General features: G+C 44.4%; 1 protein-coding gene and 1 long non-coding RNA gene across 29 annotated transcripts in view; one reads left to right on the forward strand and one right to left on the reverse strand.

The window, feature by feature from the left end:
• KCNMA1 (potassium calcium-activated channel subfamily M alpha 1) overlaps positions 1–21,053 on the forward strand; it is a 762,573-nt gene that overhangs the window by 512,272 nt on the left and 229,248 nt on the right. For 26 of the 27 annotated variants that reach the window (XR_014077926.1, XM_081573838.1, XM_081573839.1 and 23 more), the window contains 3 exons: positions 991–1,066; positions 4,571–4,741; positions 6,384–6,475. Coding sequence is in view for 26 of the 27 variants with exons in the window: in XM_081573838.1 (XP_081429964.1) it covers positions 991–1,066; positions 4,571–4,741; positions 6,384–6,475 (339 nt within the window). In the remaining variant the exon portion in view is untranslated. Of the gene's footprint in view, positions 1–990; positions 1,067–4,570; positions 4,742–6,383; positions 6,476–6,573; positions 6,666–21,053 lie in introns of those variants that run through there. The other variant, XM_081573852.1, reaches the window with a different exon arrangement.
• Positions 1–21,053, reverse strand: part of LOC145539744 (uncharacterized) — a 54,361-nt gene that overhangs the window by 26,130 nt on the left and 7,178 nt on the right. Inside the window, exons 2-3 of one of the 2 annotated variants that reach the window (XR_014077927.1) lie at positions 17,030–17,102; positions 8,780–9,002 (exon numbers count right to left, since the gene is read on the reverse strand). This is a non-coding gene — a long non-coding RNA (uncharacterized LOC145539744). The remainder of the gene's footprint in view (positions 1–8,779; positions 9,003–17,029; positions 17,103–21,053) is intronic. The other variant, XR_014077928.1, reaches the window with a different exon arrangement.

Consider the following 21,053-nt stretch of genomic DNA (forward strand, 5'->3'; position numbering starts at 1 on the left):
GGATAACAGCAGGCCTGGGTGCATAGAAAATAAAATAATCACAGAAAAACAATAAAAAGGGTGTGTGTATGTGTGTGTGTGGGGGGGTGGGTAGGCGAGGCGTGTTATATACAGATTAAAGGAGAATAAAGCAGAGAATGGCAAATACATAGTCTATGGACCAATCAGCTCACTGCCTGTCTTTGTAAATAAAGTTTTATTGGAACAAAGCCACAGCTAATTCCTTTACAGGTCTCCTGTGTGTAGTTGCAACAGAGACTTTATGTTCCAGCAAAGCCTGGATATTTACTATCTGTCCCTTTATTAGAAAAGTTTCCTGACTCCTACATTAAAGCCACATAATAATCAAATGCAGCACATTATTATCTCTCTTACTTCCTTAGTCAGGGTGAAAACATGACAGCATCAGTAAGTCTAATTTTGGAGAAACTGCAGAAATCTAGATTAGGAGTGAATATTAGATGACATTACTGAATCTGTGTTAATTTCCTTAGGCAGGACAATTGTGCTATGATTGTTTTACATTGTGTCCTTCTTAGGTGTTGAGTGCTGAAGAGTTTATAAGGTTGTGTTGTGATGTCTACAATGTGCTTGCAAATGGTTTCATCCAGAAAAAAGAGAGAGAGAAAATATACAGACAAAGCCAGTGTGGCAAAATGTTAGGTGAATGGTATCTCAGTGTTTTTTATACCCGTCTTTCACTATTTCTGTAGACATAAAAATATTCAAAGTAAAAAGTAATAAAAAAAAATTTTAAACAACCAAAGGGGTTAATTTAGGGACCACTTTCAGCAACTCAGATGTCATCTTCCTATAGGCTCCAGCCTGAACTACATTTGCTGCCTTTCAGATCCTTCCCTTCTGATGGAGGAACACTGGGGGCTTGGGGGTGGGTTGCCTCCTCCCTAAAGGGGCGCTGTTGCTCTGGAAGCCACCCCCAACAGGGTCTTCTGTAACTTGGGGATCTTGCTTTTTGTCTCTTTTGAACAGTAATTCCATCAAGCTGGTGAATCTGCTCTCCATTTTTATCAGCACGTGGCTCACAGCAGCCGGGTTCATCCATTTGGTAAGTATCCTTTTCAGTTCTGGCTTTTCTGGAAGACCCTCTCAGAGTCATTTTATTACCTGGGAGACAAACTTCAGCCCTTTTGGAGAATGCAGAAAAAGGAAAAACAACTGCAGAAGTTGTCTAGGTTTCCAACCCTTTAACCCCAAACTAGTTCCAAATGGTGAGTCATGTTCATACTCTAAACCTGTGTTTTTCAGCTCACCTGTATGGCTGGGGCAGGGGCTTTCCTAAATTTTTTTTTTTTCATTCTGTCTGCAATAACCCCAGCAAACCACACGATGGCAGTGCTTCCTAAGCAATCACTGGAAAAGGCTGGCGACCAGGTTGGAAGTCTGATCCCCGTCTCTTGAAGTGAAGTGAAAGTTCCTCAGTTGTGTCCGACTCTTTGCGACCCGCTGGACCATACAGTCCATGGAATTCTCCAGCCCAGAATACTGGAGTGAGTAGCCGTTCCCTTCTCCAGGGGATCTTCCCAACCCAGAGATCGAACCCAGGTCTCCTGCATTGTAGGTGGATTCTTTACCAGCCGAGTCACACATCTCTTAGTAACAAATAACAAATAACAGATTGCTCAGTTTCTCTCCACTTTCCCCTTACAAGGACTTCCTTGGTGGCTGAGCTGGTAAAGAATCCGCCTGCAATGCGGGAGACCTGGGTTCAATCCCTGGGTTGGGAAGATCCCCTGGAGAAGGGAATGGCTTCCCACTCCAGTATTCTGGCCTGGAGAATCCCATGGACCGTATAGTCCATGGGGTCACAAAGAGTCGGACCCAAATGAATGACTCACTCACTCTCCCTTACAAAAAGACCTCTTTGATTCTTTTGCTTGATTATCTGTCAAGTTATTTTGCATCTCAAAAATGTTAATTCTTTTCAATTAACAACTCACTGAAAGCCTTATATTATGAACTCAAGCTGTACTCACATTCCCAGGGCAGATTTCCGCCTGCTTTTAGAGAGTATAGCTATTTTGAGAAGTGTGCTTCATACAACGGAGAAGGCAATGGCACCCCACTCCAGTACTCTTGCCTGGAAAATCCCATGGACGGAGGAGCCTGGTAGGCTACAGTCCATGGGGTCGCTAAGAGTCGGACATGACTGAGCGACTTCACTTTCACTTTTCCCTTTCATGCACTGGAGAAGGAAATGGCAACCCACTCCAGTATTCTTGCCTGGAGAATCCTAGGGACGGCGGAGCCTGGTGAGCTGCCGTCTATGGGGTCGCACAGAGTCGGACACGACTGAAGCGACTTAGCAGCAGCAGCAGCAGCAGCTTCATACAAACACAAACTGTTACACCTGGAAGGAGCATCATCTAACAGAAGTTTTGAGTAAAGGTGCCCTTCCCTTGCTGAGCCTCAGTCTGCTTAAGGGATGGAAGGAAGCATTGTTACCTACCTCCCATTGGGGTTTTTGTGATTAGCATTCAAAGGAAAACTTCTGAGCTATCACTCAGTTACTGGATCTGATGGTTCCCCACCCCACCCACCCTTTTATGCTGATGAGATTCTTGGATGAAATCACCCTTAGATAATTACTCTAACTCTGCCAAGTGTCAAAAATCACAGATATGGAGGGTTAGTTGGTTGTTTTCAATCAGCAGTGACCTCACCTTACTGTTGTGTAAAGTACTTGGTTAGACAAAAATTTCATTTCATAACATTTTATGGAAAGACCCGAATGAACTTTTGGGCCAATCCAAAACATTCTACTTCACCAGGAAACCTCCACGAGAAAGGTCACATTGAGGACAAGCACTGATGTGTTCTGCAGAGGCAGAGCTGGTGGTCTGGAGGGAGGCTTGGGGCCATCCACAGGGACCATTCTGGCAGGTCACAGGCATTGGCCATCGGGTGTATGGTAGGGCTGGGCCCCTCTCCTCTGCAATATCTCTCCTACCTGCCTCACATTTGTTGGCATATCATAGGTGATGGGAGGACAGGAAGTGTTTTGTGAGTCTAAAGCAGAGATGGGCAACTGCAAGTGAAGGTGAAAGAGGAGAGTGAAAAAGCTGGCTTAAAACTCAACATTCAAAAAGCAAAGATCATGGCATCCAGTCCCATCACTTCATGCAAATAGATAGGGAAACAATGGGAACAGTGACAGACTTTATTTTCTTGGGCTCCAAAATCACTGCAGATGATGACTGCAGCCATGAAATTAAGAGGCTTGCTCCTTGGAAGAAAAGCTGTGACCAACCTAGACAGCATACTAAAAAGCAGAGACATTACTTTGCCGACAAAGGTCCATACAGTCAAAGCCATGGTTTTTCCAGTAGTCATGTATGGATGTGAAAGTTGGACCATAAAGAAGGCTGAATGCCAAAGAATTGATGCTTTTGAGCTGTGGTGTTTGAGAAGACTCTTGAGAGTCCCTTGGACTACAAATAGATCAAACCAGCCAATCCTAACGGAAGTCAACCCTGAATATTCATTAGAAGAACTGATGCTGAGGCTGAAGCTCCAGTTCTTTGGCCACCTGATGCAAAGAGCTGATTCATTAGAAAAGACCCAGATGCTGGGAAAGATTGAAGGCAGGAGGAGAAGGGGACAACAGAGGATGAGATGAATGGATGGCATCACCGACTCAATGGACATGAATTTGAGCAAGGTCTGGGAGATGGTGAAAAACAGGGAAACCTGGCGTGCTGCAGTCCATGGGGTTGCAAAGAGTTGGACACGACTGAGTGACTGAACAAAAAGAAGTCAGGGGCAGAAGCCTTCCACACCCATTGCCTCTGAGAGATTTCCTGCTACACCTGCAGAGATGAGTTGTCCCCACCGAAAGCAGAAACCCTATGGGCCGCAAAGCCGAAAATATTGACCATCTGGCCCTGCACAGACTAAGCTTGCTGGTCCTTGGTCTACAGAGTGTATAATTCGTGATAGTTCTCCTGAGCTCACATTTTGTGCTCCTGAGGGAGGCTACTGCAGTTTGCAGAGCAAAGCGGTCCCTGATCTTCTGCAAGGCAGGGAGAGCCTAGTCAGACTCTGAGAGATGCTGTTCAGGGTTTGGGTACATAATCTGGAGGAGCAGAGTCCCCCAGGCATCTCCTTGGTCAAAAGGATGAAAGGAGGAGGCTCTCTGTGGGAGGGTCCAGGATTTCTTTGGGACTGAACAAACTCTAGACCAGGGCAGGGCTCTCTGGCTCTTTCCTGGGAAAGAGTGCTGTAACACACGGCCAGATGTAGAGCCCTAAAATTCTGCTGGCCTCAGGTCTTTAACAATGAGAAGGAAATGGGCTCTGGATATGTACCTCAGTTCCTTCCCTTCTCTGCCCCCATCAGCCTGGTGGGTATATGCATGTGGCTTTCACCCCACTTCTTCCACTACCTGCTCAGAGGCTATGAGCCCAACTTACAGAGCTCCACTTGGGGCAGCAAACTCCTGCGGTTGAAGATGCAGAACATCCAAAAATAGCCTAGATGCTGGAGCTTTGGTGTTTCTGGTTTATTACCACTATAATGTTTTTCCTTTCTCTCCCCTGTCTCCTTGATTTAGGTGGAGAATTCAGGGGACCCATGGGAAAATTTCCAAAACAACCAGGCTCTTACCTACTGGGAATGTGTCTATCTGCTCATGGTGACCATGTCCACTGTTGGTTACGGGGATGTTTATGCAAAAACCACTCTTGGGCGTCTCTTCATGGTCTTCTTCATCCTCGGGGGACTGGTAAAAATGCTTTCTTACAATGTTGATTTTGTGATCATTGATATTTTCTATTATCCATTTTCTGAAGGCTGTGTATTTGACCCTGTGTTTCTGCATTAGAAGCAAGTGACTGCTTTAGTGTTACAGTCCAGTTAAGGCAATCCCAAATGCCAGGGTGCCTTTTCTGCCTATTTCTTTTATGTATTGAGTTTGTTTCCCTGAGACCCAGGCACAGTGTCCTTATGAGGGACGGCCATTTAGCCCAGAGCAAACCTAATTGTCTTAAGAAAGTGATGCTCACTTATCAAGTGAGAGGGTCTGTGCCTTCATAATGTAATTCAGCCTCTGATATTCTGCAAGGACAGTGCTGTCACCTGACCGGGTAGATAGTGTTGATACTCTGTAGACAATTTGCGGTTTCAAGAGGTCCCCACCCGCATCCCAATCCTCCCCAAACTTCCAACAAACACTGTGGCTGGGCCCTTGCCCTAAAGAGGAGGGTCCTCACCCCAGAGGACAGAGAGCCCACTAGTCCCCAGATGGACATCACCACGTGAGCTGAGTGTGGTTTTGTAAACAGACCACAACTCCCTTACACAGCAACACGGGTGGATGTTTCTGCCCTCACTCTGTAAGTCAGAAAGTCGCACTGTTTGCTTTTCTGGTCTATGCAGATCATCTCGGTGGGTTACCATGTACTTTTCAAGGGGGATTTCTGGCCACTCATCAGCCGTGACTGCATTTTGTCTTTCAAAGGAGCCCATTCGATGTTTAGATTTTTGCTGTGTGTAGGAGCCCATTCGATGTTTAGATTTTTGCTGTGTGTGAGGTAAACCTAAACTCACACACAGCTTTCACATATGTACACCACACATGCATTTATCTCATGCATACACACTCTGTTTTGTATGCATATGGCATATACATTTGAGGAATGTATATAAATGTATGTGTGGTGTGTACATGCTCACAGCATTCCTACAGTACCCGTGAGGTCCCTGCAGATCACAAGACCGCATGATCCAGCCACAAGCACAATGTTTGTTGGACAAAACATGGCAGACTTGTGTTTCTCCTCGCTATTCTTTCCTCTCGTGTGATTTCCTAAATTTATCTTGTCTGCTTTTTAGTGATTTTTTTTTTACTGGAAAAGTTTATATATTTTTAAATCTTCTCTTGGTATTTATTGTCTTTAATCACTCATAAAGGCATGGATTCTCATTTGAATTTTAATTAGAAAGAAAGGTTCTCTCTTAAAATTGTGTGTAAGTTTATGAATGAGTGTGTGTGTGTGTGTGTGTGTGTGTGTGTGTGTGTGTTATTTCTCTAGCATGCCTCCCCTTATTTCTCTTCAGGAAGTAGAGCTAGATGTCAATTTATTTGTTCCTGTCTCCTTTACATTTTTCTTAACTGATTTTTTTTTTGTTTTTTTTTAGTTGTCTAGGTTGGTTAATGTTTGTTTTTTGTCCTATGTAACTTCAGAAGCTTACTCTTTTTTTTTTTTTATTTAAATACAATCCAGCCCATGAATACGTACCTTTGCAGTTCTAGTCCTTTTGTGTTTTCAGATCTTAGTATTTCCCCCCTCCCACTTCTGAAAAGGTCACCCCCTTTCTTTGGCCTGTCTTTTTAGTCTCTCTTCTGTCTCCTATCTTCTCCTCAGGCCATGTTTGCCAGCTACGTCCCTGAAATCATAGAGTTAATAGGAAACCGCAAGAAATACGGGGGCTCCTATAGTGCGGTTAGTGGAAGAAAGTAAGTATGCCAAGAGGTTTTGCTGCCTCCACTGCGGTAGAATCCTCTCTGCATGCCATTTTTTTTTTGGCTCTTGTTTCTTTGTTTCATGCATGTAGGCAATGTTTGCCCGCTACGTGCCCGAAATTGCTGCTCTCATCCTGAATCGGAATAAATTCGGCGGGACTTTTAACAAACATGGAGGCAGAAAGTAAGTCAGTTGCATCAGAAGAGATGTGGTTGAGTGACTTTCAGAGCCTCTATGGCGGTGACACCTGAATCCTGCCCCCCTACACCCCACCTGAAGGGCCACATTCTGTGTGGGGCGTGATGTCAGAATGACCCCTCCAAGTTATCACGAGGACCAACTACTGAGACCTGTTCCCATTCACAGCTCTCTTCCCCACCCATCTTTCCAAGAGACATAATAGATTTGTCCTGGAAGGAGTCCATGTGTTACTGAACTCATATTTTCTATTCTGATTCCTAATGTGTAAGCCCAGTTTATTCATTCTTTATATTGATTAGGTGATTGATTACATTCTGGTCCCTAAGACTAAAGAGGTGCCACCTTATGGGGTTTTTGTGCAGCCAAACCATGGGCTCATACTCCAGCAGGGAAGTCCCAAGGAGGGCAACAAGGTCACATTGGCACTCTGGTCACCAGGAGACCAGGTCTCTTTAGCCAGGAGGCACCAAGCTTATCCTCAAAGGGACTCATTACTCAGTTGAAATTCCTTCTGGACAAGAAATATGTTTGTAGTGTATCAGGGCACTGCGCGGGCTTCCTGATGCATCTTTTGTTTGGCTTTCCATACATGAATGCTTTCTTCTTGGGGACTGTTTCGATTTGTGCTCACATCATTTTGTCAATATCAGTGTCAGTGTGTGGGTGTGTTGTTAGCTGGAAGTTTTACTCCTAAGTAGATGTAAGGCCTTGACTGCTCTGTCTCGAAGGAGAAGGTTGGAAGGAGGCAGGGTGGAAGCAACCATTCTGTACTGTTTTTCTTTCAAGGCTTTTTTTGAGCATTGAATTTTGTTTGCTTTTGAGCTTTGGTTTTCATTTTAACTTCCATAGAGTAAGGTATACACATCTTTATGTACAGCTCAAGGATTTTGTACCTATGTATACACCCAGTAACTACCACCCAGACCAAGATACAGAATATTTTTATCACTTTGCCCCTTCCCTAGTCATGGAAGTTCCTATTATGGAATTAGGGTTTTGTTTTGTTTTGTTCTTATCCCATACATTTTAAAAATTTCACTCAGTCATGTCTGACTCTTAGCTACTTCGTGGACTGAAGCCCACCAGGCTCCTCTGTCCATAGAATTCTCTAGACAAGAATACTGTAGTGGGTTGCCATTCCCTTCTCCAGGGGGTCTTCCCGACCCAGTCATCAAACCCAGGTTTCCTGCATTGCAGGCAGATTCTTTACCATCTGAGCCACAGCTTTTGATTAAATCTAAATACATATTTGTTAATTTTTACAGTGTTGTGTTGGTTTCTGCTATACAACAACACAATCAGCCATAATTATGCATTTTCAAATGAACTCTTGAATAGCCTTTTGTTCTTTAAGAGAAAAATAAAAGCAGTAGCATCGTGTTTCCATCCACCGCCTCCTCCTTGCCCGACAGTCACATTGGAAGGAGCCCACCTCTTCTCCCATCAGTGATCTCACTGCATCCTGAGCTCAGGTGTCCAGTCCTCTGTTTAGAAAATGAGGAGGTGGGGAAAAGGACTCATTTTCTTGAACTACCCACAGGATACCCGTTTCCTTTCAAAGGCACGGAGGACAGAGGAGGCCAGTTGGCGTCTTTTCCGGGGAGGCAGCCATTCCCCCACCTCCCCTCTGATGGAGCCCTCCTCCTTCTATTATCGTAACAGCCCTGGATGAGATTAGAACCAAGCTGTTCCGATTTCTGGGCCATTGGTTAGATCCAAAAGGCCAAATAAGTCCAGAGATTTCCACTGGTCATTTATTCCATGCCAAGAGGAAAACAGCCTCTCGGTTCGTTTTGCCTTGAAGGTGCGGACAGGTCGCCATAAAGCAGAAGGCGCTCGGGGTACATGGGCTGCCTTCATGGCCTCCCCAGGCCACTGTCTCAGCCAGCTTTCCCCTCTCACTCACCGCCCCTGAAGATGTCAATAAAATCAATTGCCCTGATGTCTGTGTTGAAAATATTTCCCGACTCTCACTCCAGGTACATTTTTTTTTTCCTCCAAACCAGCGGCCATAGTCCAGTGTAGGTGGGCCTGCTGGCGGGGGGCTTTTGTTGACAGGTGACCCAGATGAGGCCCTGAGACCCACGGTCACTCACCCACTCTAGTCCCATCCGGTTGTCCCTTGGCCTTGGCGCCTCTGCTCAAACCCCCGCGTCGAAGGCTTCAGATCACAGACTTCCCGCAGCTTTTGTTCTGGCTCCATCTCCATCATCTTTTATCACGACTTTTACCCTGGTTTTTTCTCTTTTTTCTTCTCCCTTTATGAAAATGCACACTTTGCCTTTAATGTTCACTGTGGGTCTCTGAGGTCCCCCGACCCTGCGGACAGAAAATAGGTTCTGTCATCAGCACTGGGACTGTTCGCTTTACTTTATGCATTGTTTCCTGGTTCAAAAGCTAATTACTAAGTAGTTTAAAGAAGCCCTTTGGTCACTTAGATCTTTCATCAGAAAATATAAGCTTGGGAAAGGAATGGTAATAAAGGACCATTAGCACCCTTTGTTTGATGTTGTTTTTCTAGTCAGTAGAACAAGATTGATGAAATGTTATGTTTGGCCAAAATTTGAGTTTTCATTTGGAATTCAGTGTTGAGAGAATGGGCTGTCAGAATCAATAAGTTTTCTTTCGCTTGGGATATGGGCATGTGGTAGTAATTAGCAATATAAGGTCTTTAGTTGAGCAACCAAGCATGGATTCTGGCAGCAAACATAATGAGAAACTACAGTTGTTCTATTTCTAATGTCAAAAAGTTTCCAGATAAAATTAAATGCATTTGCAAAAGAAAAGCAGCTAAACTTTGTTGAAAGATAGAATTCATACTTAAAATAGTGTGCTGCGCCCTGTGTTTTTGTATGTGCATAAATATATGTGCTATACCCATGGACACATGTCCATGTTATCAGTTCTCCCTAAGATTTCATCAGATGGATGCCCAGAAAGTAACTTAAACATATACATAGTTAAGGGATTTGTTTACATGTGCACGTTTTGCTCAGAATATAACTTCTCTAACAATGCATTAACTTGTCAGAGAACTCAAGGTAACGGGTGACCCAAAGCCATGGAGACACATGAATTGGAAATTCAAAGATTATTTAAAGTCAAAAAAATTTAGGTAGAGAACCACGGGGTTTTGTTCACACAACACCCAATTTCAGGATTTTGGAGAATATGAAAATTTCAGTGGCACCTCATTTTCAGTTCTAATCTATGTTGGCATAATAGAAACAGTTCACATAGTGTCCCCAGAACATCCTCACCAGCAACACGGCATCCAGGGCTCACAGTGGCTCATGCCCACGTTCTTATCAACATCCCTGACCTGACCTCCTACAGGACACCAAGAGCGAACAGTAAATATAGGTGTGTGTGTGAGAGAGAGAGAAAGAGAGTCATTCTCTAGTTTATCCATTATGATGTAGTCCCTAAGATAGGGACTTGGTCAATAACCAGAGGTCTAACCAGTATCTTATCAGGCAGTCTCTCGAGCTGAGGTCTTGGGAACAATTAGTCTTTTTGGGCTGAGACCTTAGATCTTATTCAGAAGAGTAGCCCTCCTGTAGCCCAGCCTGCCTCCCGAGGCCACTGTCTCCATTTCTTTTCCTTCCTGTAAGTTCAAAGCCTCTCAGAGGTGGTAGAGTGGAGGGGTGAGGCTCCCATGGCCTTTGGGATCCCAGCTTGCTCTTCTTCCTCTCACAGCTCCTGCTGTTTTCCCCAGAGATTTCCTCTCTGCTTGTGACTCAACCCGTTCCTGGTTAGTTTATGAGAACTGACAAGATCATGGTCTGAGGTCACATGGCCAAGGGCCATGGAAAATAATTGGCCAGAGAGAAGAATCCATCTGCGGTAACCCCCTTGTCAGAGACAGCCAGACTGGGGAGCCATCCAGACATTGGACTTCCCATGATGGGACTCCTGGGGCCTGAAACTGAAGCAGCCCCAGGCCAAGTGGTTGGGAGATGGGAGGATAGATGGGTTTGGATTGTTCTACTGATTCCTGGTAGCTAAATGCTCGGAGGACACAGAGAGAAGGATGGACGGTTGAGGACAAGGAAAATGGAAAGGGGGCCAAGAACTGAATGTAACTTACTGGGAGGAAGATCCTTGGCTGGATGAGGAGTCTGTGTCCCCTTCTAGCTGGGGAATAGGTGTCACAGATGAACCTGGCTCTAACTCTTATTCATGAAATCTGTCTGTGAAACATAAATGTACAATGGAGTAGGTGGAGGAGTGCCACATACTTCTAGAAATGAGAGCATGAATCAACAGAACCCAAGTCTTGTGACTGGCTTCTGTGGCAATGATAATATCTACAGGTGCTTCCATCCTTCTGCATCCCCATGGCAACTGTGTGAGGAAGGTATCACCATCATCTCCATTTGCAGTGACTTGCCTGACATCACAACCCTAGTAAAGGGTCAGTCTGGGACTTGAACTCAGGGGCAGTCTGCTCCACTGGGCCATGCTGCTTCTCTAGATCACCTCTTGAGACTCCTTTCTGCTCTAAACTCAGTGATCCTATCACTGTAACTTTTCTTCCACCTCTACCCACAGTAGGGCCAGAACATTGCGTATAAGATGATGAGGAAGGTAAAGGCCTGGGCATCACTTTGGGCCCTTGTCCCTCTTCTACTCACCTAGTACCTCTAAGGAGCCTGTCCCTAGGGTCAAGGACAAAAAGGTGGAGAGGGGACAGAACCATTTCTTCCTAGTTTTTCTCATTTGGTTAGATTGGAAAAGTGTTTACCTCTTGAACATGTCTAACCACGAGGGGCTCTTAAGGATGGACAGACAGATCATTGGCCAAAATGAGATTTGTGGGTTCTACCTGTTCCTCTGCTTCCTGGTTCCATCCTTCCTGGGGAGGTCATTTCCTAGGGGGCCAGCTGTGGTGGGATTGTTATGATATGCCCGACTTGGACTCTCTCCTGGGCACAGCCTACCTGCTTATCATCTTAAGAAGAGCATTCTTTGCCCTGGCAAACATATCTACCTGTGCCTTTCACTTCCCCAGCTGGCCTGCACAGCTCAGGGCACTTGCGTAATAGTGGTTTCTTAACTGTCAGTGAGAACTAGAATATAGCAGTTGCCCATCTTAGAAAATCCTGGGTGGGTTCCTTGGGTTTATTTCATAGCTTTGAGTGAAAATCTCGACCCTCAGGAGGCAGTGTCCTCCTGGAAGGAGTTTGGGTGGTCTACCTTCAACCTAGGTGTGGCCTCAGGGTTGTAAGAAGCCAACTTAATGCCATAGAGGTGGACCAACTTTATCATGGGGTTTCCTAGGTGGCGCTAGTGGTAAAGAACCTGCCAGCCAATGCAGGAGACATAAGAGACACAGGTTCGATCCTTAGGTTGGGAAGATCCCCTGGAGGGAGGGACATGGCACTCCACTCCAGTATTCTTGCCTGGAGAATCCCATGGTCAGAGGAGCCTGGCAGGCTGCAGTCCATAGGGTTGCAAAGAGTCCCACATGACTAAAGAACAACAACAATCAAGACTTTATCATGCTTTTCCATTTAAAGATAAAGCAGAGTACTTTATTACGTCCTTCAATGTCAGTGCTCATATTTTATAAAGCATCCGATAATTTAGAACAAAATTGCAAGAACGAAGAGCACAGAGCACGGTGAGTTGCCTGCCTCGCTCTCCACTCCTGCTATCACCTCCACTGGTTCACTTGCTCAGGCTGTGACACTCACTCAGGACCACATGTCGGGCAGGTATGCATGGAACCTGTCACGTGGAGGTTACATCTCTGGATGGTGACAGCAATGGCAAGGGTAGGAGTAAAAGGAAATGCCAAGTACAGATTTTAATACATGCAACAAAAGCAAGAATGATCTAAGATTCTGTTATAGAGCAAAACAGGGATGATTTACAGGGATAAAGTGGTCTAGGGAGGTGACACCTCAGAGAAAGGGCTGTTGCAGCCTACTCAACAACTTTCATTACTGCCTAGGCAGAAGGGAGCTAACACTCTAGGTTTTAAAATTAATATTATGGGAACCCCTGCTCCAACTGTTGGTCTTTAGTTCTACCTCCAAGGGACTAGGTCTTTAAAAATCTCATTTGTGTTTCAGGCTCTAGTTTGCCTACAGTAGTGCTGTCCACTGGCTTACCAGGAGAGGCCATCCTACTTCCTGATGATCAGGTCATTTAATTTTATGTCTTTCCTCTGATCAGAAATAAGCCCTTCATCTCCCTCACATCCTTCGTTCTTCTCTGAGACCACATTCTATTCCCTCCTGCCCAGCTGTCTTGTATCAACATGAAATTCCATTTTCTCCATCGCTAAGATTTTGCCCACCTGGTTCTAGACCATCGTTTAAAAAATGAATTGGGATCTTAAATGTTCTGCTGCACCAGGACAGGGATTATTTCTTTTTAAAGACTCATTGAATCTACCCCATTGTCCGTTTCCTGCCCCCCAAAAGAACTAACGTGAGTCCTGCCTTCATCTTCATCTCATCCATGTGTGTTTTCTGAGTGTTTGCAACATGCCAGATGCATTGTACAGGCTTGTAAAAATCTCCAAATTCGCCACGTCTATCTTGAGAAATAACGTTACATTATTTGGCCACCAAAGTGACTGGGGAGTTCAAACTCAGAGCTTGTATGAAACCTCCCTTCTTGGTTCCCAGAGGTCAGAGCCTTCCTACAATAATACTTTCCCCTCTACTCATTCTGAGATGGTCTGACCCCAGTACTTGGAAATAGGATGTGGGGTTAATTCATAGGGTGTTGTCTTGGGTTGAGCCCCATGTCCTTTTCCTTCCTGTCCATGTGTAACGTGGACAACATTCCCCCTCCCTCCTCCTCGGCCTGTGAATGGGGTGCTGTTCCTAGGAGGGATGGTGTCTATAAGTTTTCTGCATCACAGACCTCCCTCTGGCTGAAATGTGACTGCCGCTTTGCTTTTTATACAAACTTCAGTCCCTCAACAAGTAAGCTGTTCAGCCCTCTCGTCATAGGGCCCACGTGATCCCCAGCCTGAACTCTCAGCAGTGTTTTCAGATTCCTAAATTTTAAAAGCCGTAAATTAGCAAATCATCAACATATCACCAGGAAGGATCATCTGGTAGCCATTCTAGTCAGAAGAAAACACAGGCCCCAATAACTGATCTTCACAGAGATATGAAGAACTGTAGACAGACAGATACAGTAAATAGGAAGACAAACAGATAATTCAAGTTGACAGGCCATGTTGGACTGATTAGGCATTCTGCTTTGATTAGCATTAAACTTTGGAGGGAAAAAAAAAATGAGATTGCCCTAATACTTTGGAAAATGACCCCTTGACTACTTCTGAAATTCAGTACCAAGGGGCAGATGCTGAAAACGAGTGTTATTAGATGCTGTATCATGTAATGTAAAGTGCCAGGTATTCCTTTCCAATGAGAAGGGTCTTTATGGGTGTGGATGTGGGCACTTCTTTCTTTGCATCTGCTTTGGATTCTTGTAAGCCACGTCTTCAGTCCTTTTCAAACTTGAAGCTCCATTTAGAGAGACTTGGATGCATATTAAATCTATTTCCTGATAATACTAATGGAATGAAAGCTTGTTTCCCCCTACCCCACCACCGCTTTTCTGCTCTCTCTCTTCCCTTGCACACTCTTATCAAAATGTTCCAGCTATTGTTCTGAAAACAAGAATAGAAATGTAGGTGGGAGATGAACTGTGTACCTTAAAAAATAAAAAGTCATATTCAGACTTTGACTTTCACCCTCATATATCCTTTCTTCCATTAAAGAAAAAGAATTCTGAATATAACTTTTCTAATTATAATCCCTGAAGATTCTTTCTGCTTAACCTCACATTTGATTGGGTGAATCCTTGTTGGGTAGATTCTAAATCTAAAGAACAAACACAACCCTCCGAGACTAAGTTGCACTGTTTTCTCTTTCAGCTATGTCATTCATTCTGATAGCAGTCTTTCCAGAGTTGTGCAAAGCCATTCCTAGTAGATTTGGGGTTTCATCCCACTCATGCTGCCATCACACACTAAAAGTAAACCAGGAAACCTAACTGGCCAAGTCCGTTGTCTCTTTTTATTATAAAAGAACTTTAGAAGCTGATACAGCATGAAATTCATGGAAACTTGATTCTGTTCCTCTCAGAGTTTGCACCTCCACATCTGGTGCTTGTGTTGCATAACCCCCCAAACCATAGGGGCTTCTTCAAATGTGAGTACCAGTTGTCAGTAAAAGCAAACTTATCTCACCTCCAATATTTTCTCAATAAGGACACGTGTTCAGAGATAGATGTATGCCCATCTCGTGAGAGGTTTTATGGCCCTAGCCACTGACCTCAAAGGCAAATGCTAGCTAGTATATAGAACAGATTTAAGAAAGCTCCCATCCCAATATATTTGCTCAACTAATAATTATTTGAGCCCTGTTACGTTCCAGGCACTGTGCTAGGTGCTGTGGGTTAAAGGATGAGCAAGAAGATATGATTCTTGCTCCCCTGCAGCTTACCTGAGACTTTGATCAATCAGAACGACCCAAGAGCTAGTAGCAGCTATGTAGAAGCTGGATTACAGAGGAGCCTTGTCTCTGTGAAATGCTCTTTCAGCAGGAATTTTGTTCAATAAAATCATGAAGTTATAAGGCAATTGTGAAGACTGCAAGCCTTTTAGAAGGAATGCTCCTAAAAGCATTCTAATGATGGACCCTTTAAAAGGGGGGTGCAGAGAGATTCAGGAGGTTGAGGGGCTGCTAATGCCACGTTGAGTTCTGAGCCTTTCCATATCTAGCGAACATCCCTCTGTGGTGTCTTATGTCTTATCAAGCTCTGGAACCTGTGGACTTCTCCACAAGTGTACTGGGAGACACTTGTGTGTGTGTCAGACAGATGCCAGAGGCTCAGGGTATTGGGTCTACTTACAGTGGATGGCTAGCAGCACACAGCTAGGGGGGCAACACCCTTGGGTGTGGCTGAGGAATGAGGCCACGCCCAAGGGTCAGGATATGTCAACTTGTTTGTTGTTGTGGGAGGGCCATATCCCAACAGTTTATGTTCTAGGGCCATTAGGCATGCAAGGGTGTTTGGGAAGGCAGTGGGGTCAGTTTGCACATCAAAGCTAGCATACCTCCCCTCTACCAGGCAAAATTAAGAACCGCTTCTTTGCTTGGACTCATTCTCCCTCTGTTCTGTCTTCATCCCCAGAGGGTGTAGCTGATCTTTTCTTTCATCTTCTCTTCTCTTGGTGCCTTGTGTTCAGAAGCAACATTATCAAGTGGAAACAGGCAGATCTGATTTGATTGGAATAGAGGAAAATGATGTTCAAGTGCCTGGATTTCTCTGTTAGAGCAAAGAACCACCTAAAATTGGAAGAATCAGGTCAAAGGAAGAATGGCTCACTTAAAAATGACCAAAGACCACCAAACCCTACAGTAATGGATGAATAAAAGGCAGAAGGGCAAGGGTGTTGTGGAGAGACACAAGGAAGAACCAGTGTTATTTATAGATTTGGGCAATTATAGAATTGCTTGCTTAAGAAGCTATATAAGTCCTCTTCCAGGAAGGAAGAAGGAAAGAGATAAAACCAAAATCGTGGTGCTAATACCTGCGTACTGGGTTATTATGAGAATTCAGTGAGAAACTTAAGATAAACAAATCTACAATTAAAGTTCTTTGGTTATAGGCAACTGAAATTGATTCTTGCTGACTTCAGCAGAAAAGGCTGTGGTTATTTTTTTGAAGGTTAAAGTATCTTACAGCATTCAGACAAAAGCTGAAGATGCCAGAAAGGACAGAGGTGAGCCAGAGAAGCAGCACTGGGATCCAGCAAGAAGAAACTCAGGGAAGGTCCTCACAAGGTTTCACCATGAAGATCAGTCAGTTCCCACCATGAACTTAGTGTCACTTCATTTAAGACTGAAAAGCACTGGTTCTCCTAGTTCGGGCAGGAACCATGGTTGAAAGTCCCAAGACTGTATTTGATTGGGGAGGAGTGGTTCCCCAAGTTAAAAATGAGGTGTTGTTCTCTAGATTGGACAGAGCCTATGCTCTAGATGATGGGCTGCTTCTTAATTATGCGGGCAAGTGGCAGAAGCAGGCTTATCTGCATCTCCCCTCCTCACCCTTATGTCCCTCCATCCTTTCCCCAGTCCAAGGTTTAGGTTTATGCTTAATTTTATCATGAATGCCGTTCTAGACAACCACAGAACTGGGACCTCACTATGCTCCTAATCATTGCGTTTCTCTTTGTAAGTACTTTGAAGACATTGTTAAGAAAAAAAAGTGTGTGTGTGTGTGCACAAGTGTGAATGTTTGTGCATCCAAAACAAACCTAGCACCTAATTTCATTAACTGTACATTTAGGGACTTTGCTGGCAACCCACCTTCCAGTGCGAGGGGTACAGATTCAGTCCCTGGTTGGGAAGCTAAGATTCCATATACCTTGCAGCCAAAAAACTATAAAACAAAAGCAATATTGTAACAGATTCAATAAAGACTTTAAAAAACATGGTTCACATCAAAAAAATCTTTAAAAAAAAGTATCTATACATTTAGGTAACTGCAGATTTCATCGTATAGCCAAATCCAATGAATAAAGATCAAAAATTAATTACTAAACCCTGAACTCCCTCATTTGATGTCATTTTAAAATTTAATGTAGACTATTTTAATTTTTCCCCCCAAATGAGGTGCTATTGAAAGGAGTGTGCATGCTAGACTGGGAGACAGTCAATATCTCCTGCTCTGAGATTCTTAGTATTTATTTTTAATTCTTGGGTTGAGGTTCCTTTTTGGCAGCAAGCTACACAAGGTGTTGGCCATTCCTCATGCCTGGTATAACTATGGAGGTCTAATTGTGGTTTGGGATGATGGAGGTACAGATACAGATCCCTCTGGGTGGTTTAGATCCTGACTGTCTGTGTAGGATGAGATGTGCCCTCTTTGTGCAGAAGTTCTGGTCCGGTCAGGGCATCCCACTGTTCTCTGAAGGAACTGCCAGTAGTCTGTCCTCTGACCTTGGGGCTCTGTTTTACAGAGGTGCTTTTGGTGCACTGCTGGAATCTATTTGCTCAGCCTTCTGCCCCCATTTAGGGAAACAGCCAAACAACCTCTCTCCTCCAGAACAGCTCTATTGACAGCTGGATAAGATGATTACTTTATTCTCTTCCTCACTGGGGGGGAGAAGATATTCCCTTCCTTTGCGATTAGCAAAGTGCTAGATGTGGGTCCTGGGTAGACAATTATCTCTGAACCTCCTTGGGTTTTTTTTTTTTTTTTTTTTGGTTGTTGTTGGCTTGCTTTTGTTTTTTCATCTGTTTTAATAGGCGATGATTAAAACCATGGGATCCTGAGCTCCATACACACTCACAACTGTTTTGTTTTCATTTTTGTCTTGTTTACATGCACTGTTTTCTCACAAACTTGAGACATGGTGATAGATCAGAGGTGGCAGAATCAGCCAATGATCTGCAGGCTTGCAGTGAACTAACTGGAAAATGTCTTCTACACTTCCCATGACATAGGGTGTCCAAGCCAAGCATACTTCGCCAACCAGTCCACTGATCAACAGATAGTTCTTGAGAGCCCAGCACGTTTTTGGGGTTCTGAGCTGGGTCTCAGGGCAGCCCGGAGTTAGCAGCTGTTTGCTGAAGATGACCACCCCGCTGGGAGGCAGTTCCTTTGGGATGAGCTCCCAGTATAAGAGGCAGTGGGAAGGCAGGACTAGGGTTAGCCTTCTTCCTTCAGGCAGTGGGATTATGAGCCTTAAGGGGAAATCTGGGTAACGGTTGCTCTAAAGGACATGCCCCAAATCAGGGGAAGCACTGCCAGGTGAGACACAGTGGAAAGCTCAGAATCTTCCTAAATCTCTCTCTCATAAGAGACAGTCTTGGAGAGAGAGTTAGGTTGACCCTGATGGTTTCAGTTCAACGTAGGAGGGACAACATGAACTTTGGGTGCTGACCACTGTGTGATTTGGGTTGTGGGGTCTTTTGTCACTCCTGCCCTGCTTTCTGTGTGATAAAATGCTGCTGAATTCCCTTGACAAGTCCTTAAAATTCATTCCCATCAGACGCAGTCTCCAGTAGTGGGAGGTGTTGGGGGTGAGAGGGAGGACGAGGTGAGCATGATTAGAAGGCTCAGCAGAGAGACAGAAAAGATTCTAGCATATGTATTTGATATAAATATTATAGTTTTACAGAGACATCTAGATCAATATATGCCACATTTCATCTACCTCTTTGACAAAGTGAGCGCAATGTATTCAGGGAAAGCTGTATAGGATTTTCAATTTACTCTGTATGATTTATTGTGACAGGATAGCTATGGGTTTTTTAAGTTCTTTATACTTGTTCCAGTAAAAATGGATATAGTATCTTTAAAAATAAACAGCCCGGAGCTGTGTATTTTACATTGTCTTCCTAGAGCGAGGCTCAGCTGAAGAGAGATCTGAGACCTCCCTGCCCTTGTGGGAAGTGATGCAGTCAGATTCTCAGTCCTCTTGAGAGCTTTTCTTTTTTTTTTGTTTTTAGAGTGGGGGTTTAGTAAACAGGGAACTGAATTGGGAAGATATGGCAGACGTCTAGACTAGATAGGCTGGTGTGAACAGGGTGGGGGTAGAGAGCTGGAACACTGAGTGGGTGCAGCCCCAACAGTCTGGGTCTCTTCGTTTTCTAGTGACTTGGCCCCAGGTCACACAGAATAGGTCCCCCCATCTCCTGATTCCTAGCCCAGGCTCCTTTCAGGTGCACTAGCTGCTTTGGTATTGCCGACATCAAACCAAGGGGATAAGTCTGCCCTTCCCCTGGCATTCACCTTGCACTGAGCTCTGGACCTCGGTTTCCACATTGAAATAATGTAGACACCAGACTAAACATTCACCAAGGGCTGTCCTGATGCTAAGATAGACGGAAGACATGGAAAAGAGCCTATCATTGTCACCGATCTCTTTTTCAAAGGCCCCTGGCTTTAAGAAACATTACCTGAGTCTTTCTAAAGGTGTAGACATTGGTTCTCATTGAGTTACACTCAACCTCATTCGATCTCCGGATGCCTCATTTGCTGGAACCTTTGACTGGGAGACCCCTCTCTGTCCTCATTTTATGCTTTCTGTCATAAGTCAGTTCCCCTTAGTGATCCATTCAGAAAGACACCAGTGGAATTGAGTTCTAAAATTGAATTTCCAATTTCACTGGGGCATTCCAGCATACCTGGCCCATCTCCAAGAAGAGAGTATTGAGATTGAGGATCATCTGTGGGATTTCATTCTGAAAGTGGAGATACTCATTAATGGGAGGGAAATATTGAATGAGGATGTACCCATGAAATAAGCAATTAGCACTTTTCTGATAGAGCCTGTAATAGTCAAGCATCATTCCTCTGATTAAGTCACACTCCACGCTTGATGCCAAGTCTGCTCCATGACACGTTAGTGTCGCCCATTCTAATTCAATCCATCCCCTCTTTCTGGAGCCCTTATCCAAACCAGGCGTGCTTTCTTACACTGGATGAGTAACTTCTTCCCACAAAGTGCCATTGGCTACTATTTTGGAAATTAAGATGCTTCCTCATGTATCTGAGATGGGTCTTTTAATCCAGGCTGCTAAAATTAGTTTATCCCAAGAAAGAGTTGTTCACAGGACTTGACAGAACTTTAAAAACCAAAGAGGTCATTCCATCAGAAATGGTTTTTGATTTAGGTTTGTTAGCCATCTTCACAAACCAAGTGGCCAGGCCCTTAATGACATCAATCATTAAGATTACTGGTAGTCTTGAAAAGTTTGAATCCAGAGCCACAGATGGGAAGAGCCCTAGAGCCCTTCACAGCCAATGTTCCTGAATGTTCTCTATTGTCAGTGAATCTTTTATTAGATTTTTTGTTCTCTTGTGGGATCCTTGGGCTGCACATAGCATATAATGCTATAAAGGTGATATTTACATCACCTTGCAGCCCCTTGGCTTGCCAAATTGCATGCCTTCAATTAACGACTTGGTTCTGAGTTCCTGCTGTCATTCAGTCTTTGCTGTCTTGAGCTTGCTGGCCTGACTGACTAGATGCAGCTAGTATCTATTGATACCATGCTGCAATGATGCTTTAAGTGAGGGCCTCTCTCCTGTCCCAGGGAGGACCCTCCAACGTCCCCTCCAATGTCCCCTCCACTGTATGTCCGAGGGAACCTCTCGTTGACCCATCCCTGTCTGTTGTAAAGGAGTGAAAGCTGAAATACCCAAGCCTCTGCTCTCTCTCCACGTCTTCACCTTTGTCTTTGTGAGAATTAGAGTCAGATACCTGGATGATGTCCTGGGCAAGTGACTTTACCTGTTGTGGGATGTCAGGCATGTGACTTATGGAAATTGAGGTTCAGAGAGGTTATTTGAAAAGATGCAGAGAGTAGGCATGTGGGGTTG

This window comes from Giraffa tippelskirchi, chromosome 2 (genome assembly GCF_054371585.1).
Source record: "Giraffa tippelskirchi isolate mGirTip1 chromosome 2, T2T-mGirTip1v1.2.pri, whole genome shotgun sequence".
Classification (NCBI taxonomy): Eukaryota; Metazoa; Chordata; class Mammalia; order Artiodactyla; family Giraffidae; genus Giraffa; species Giraffa tippelskirchi.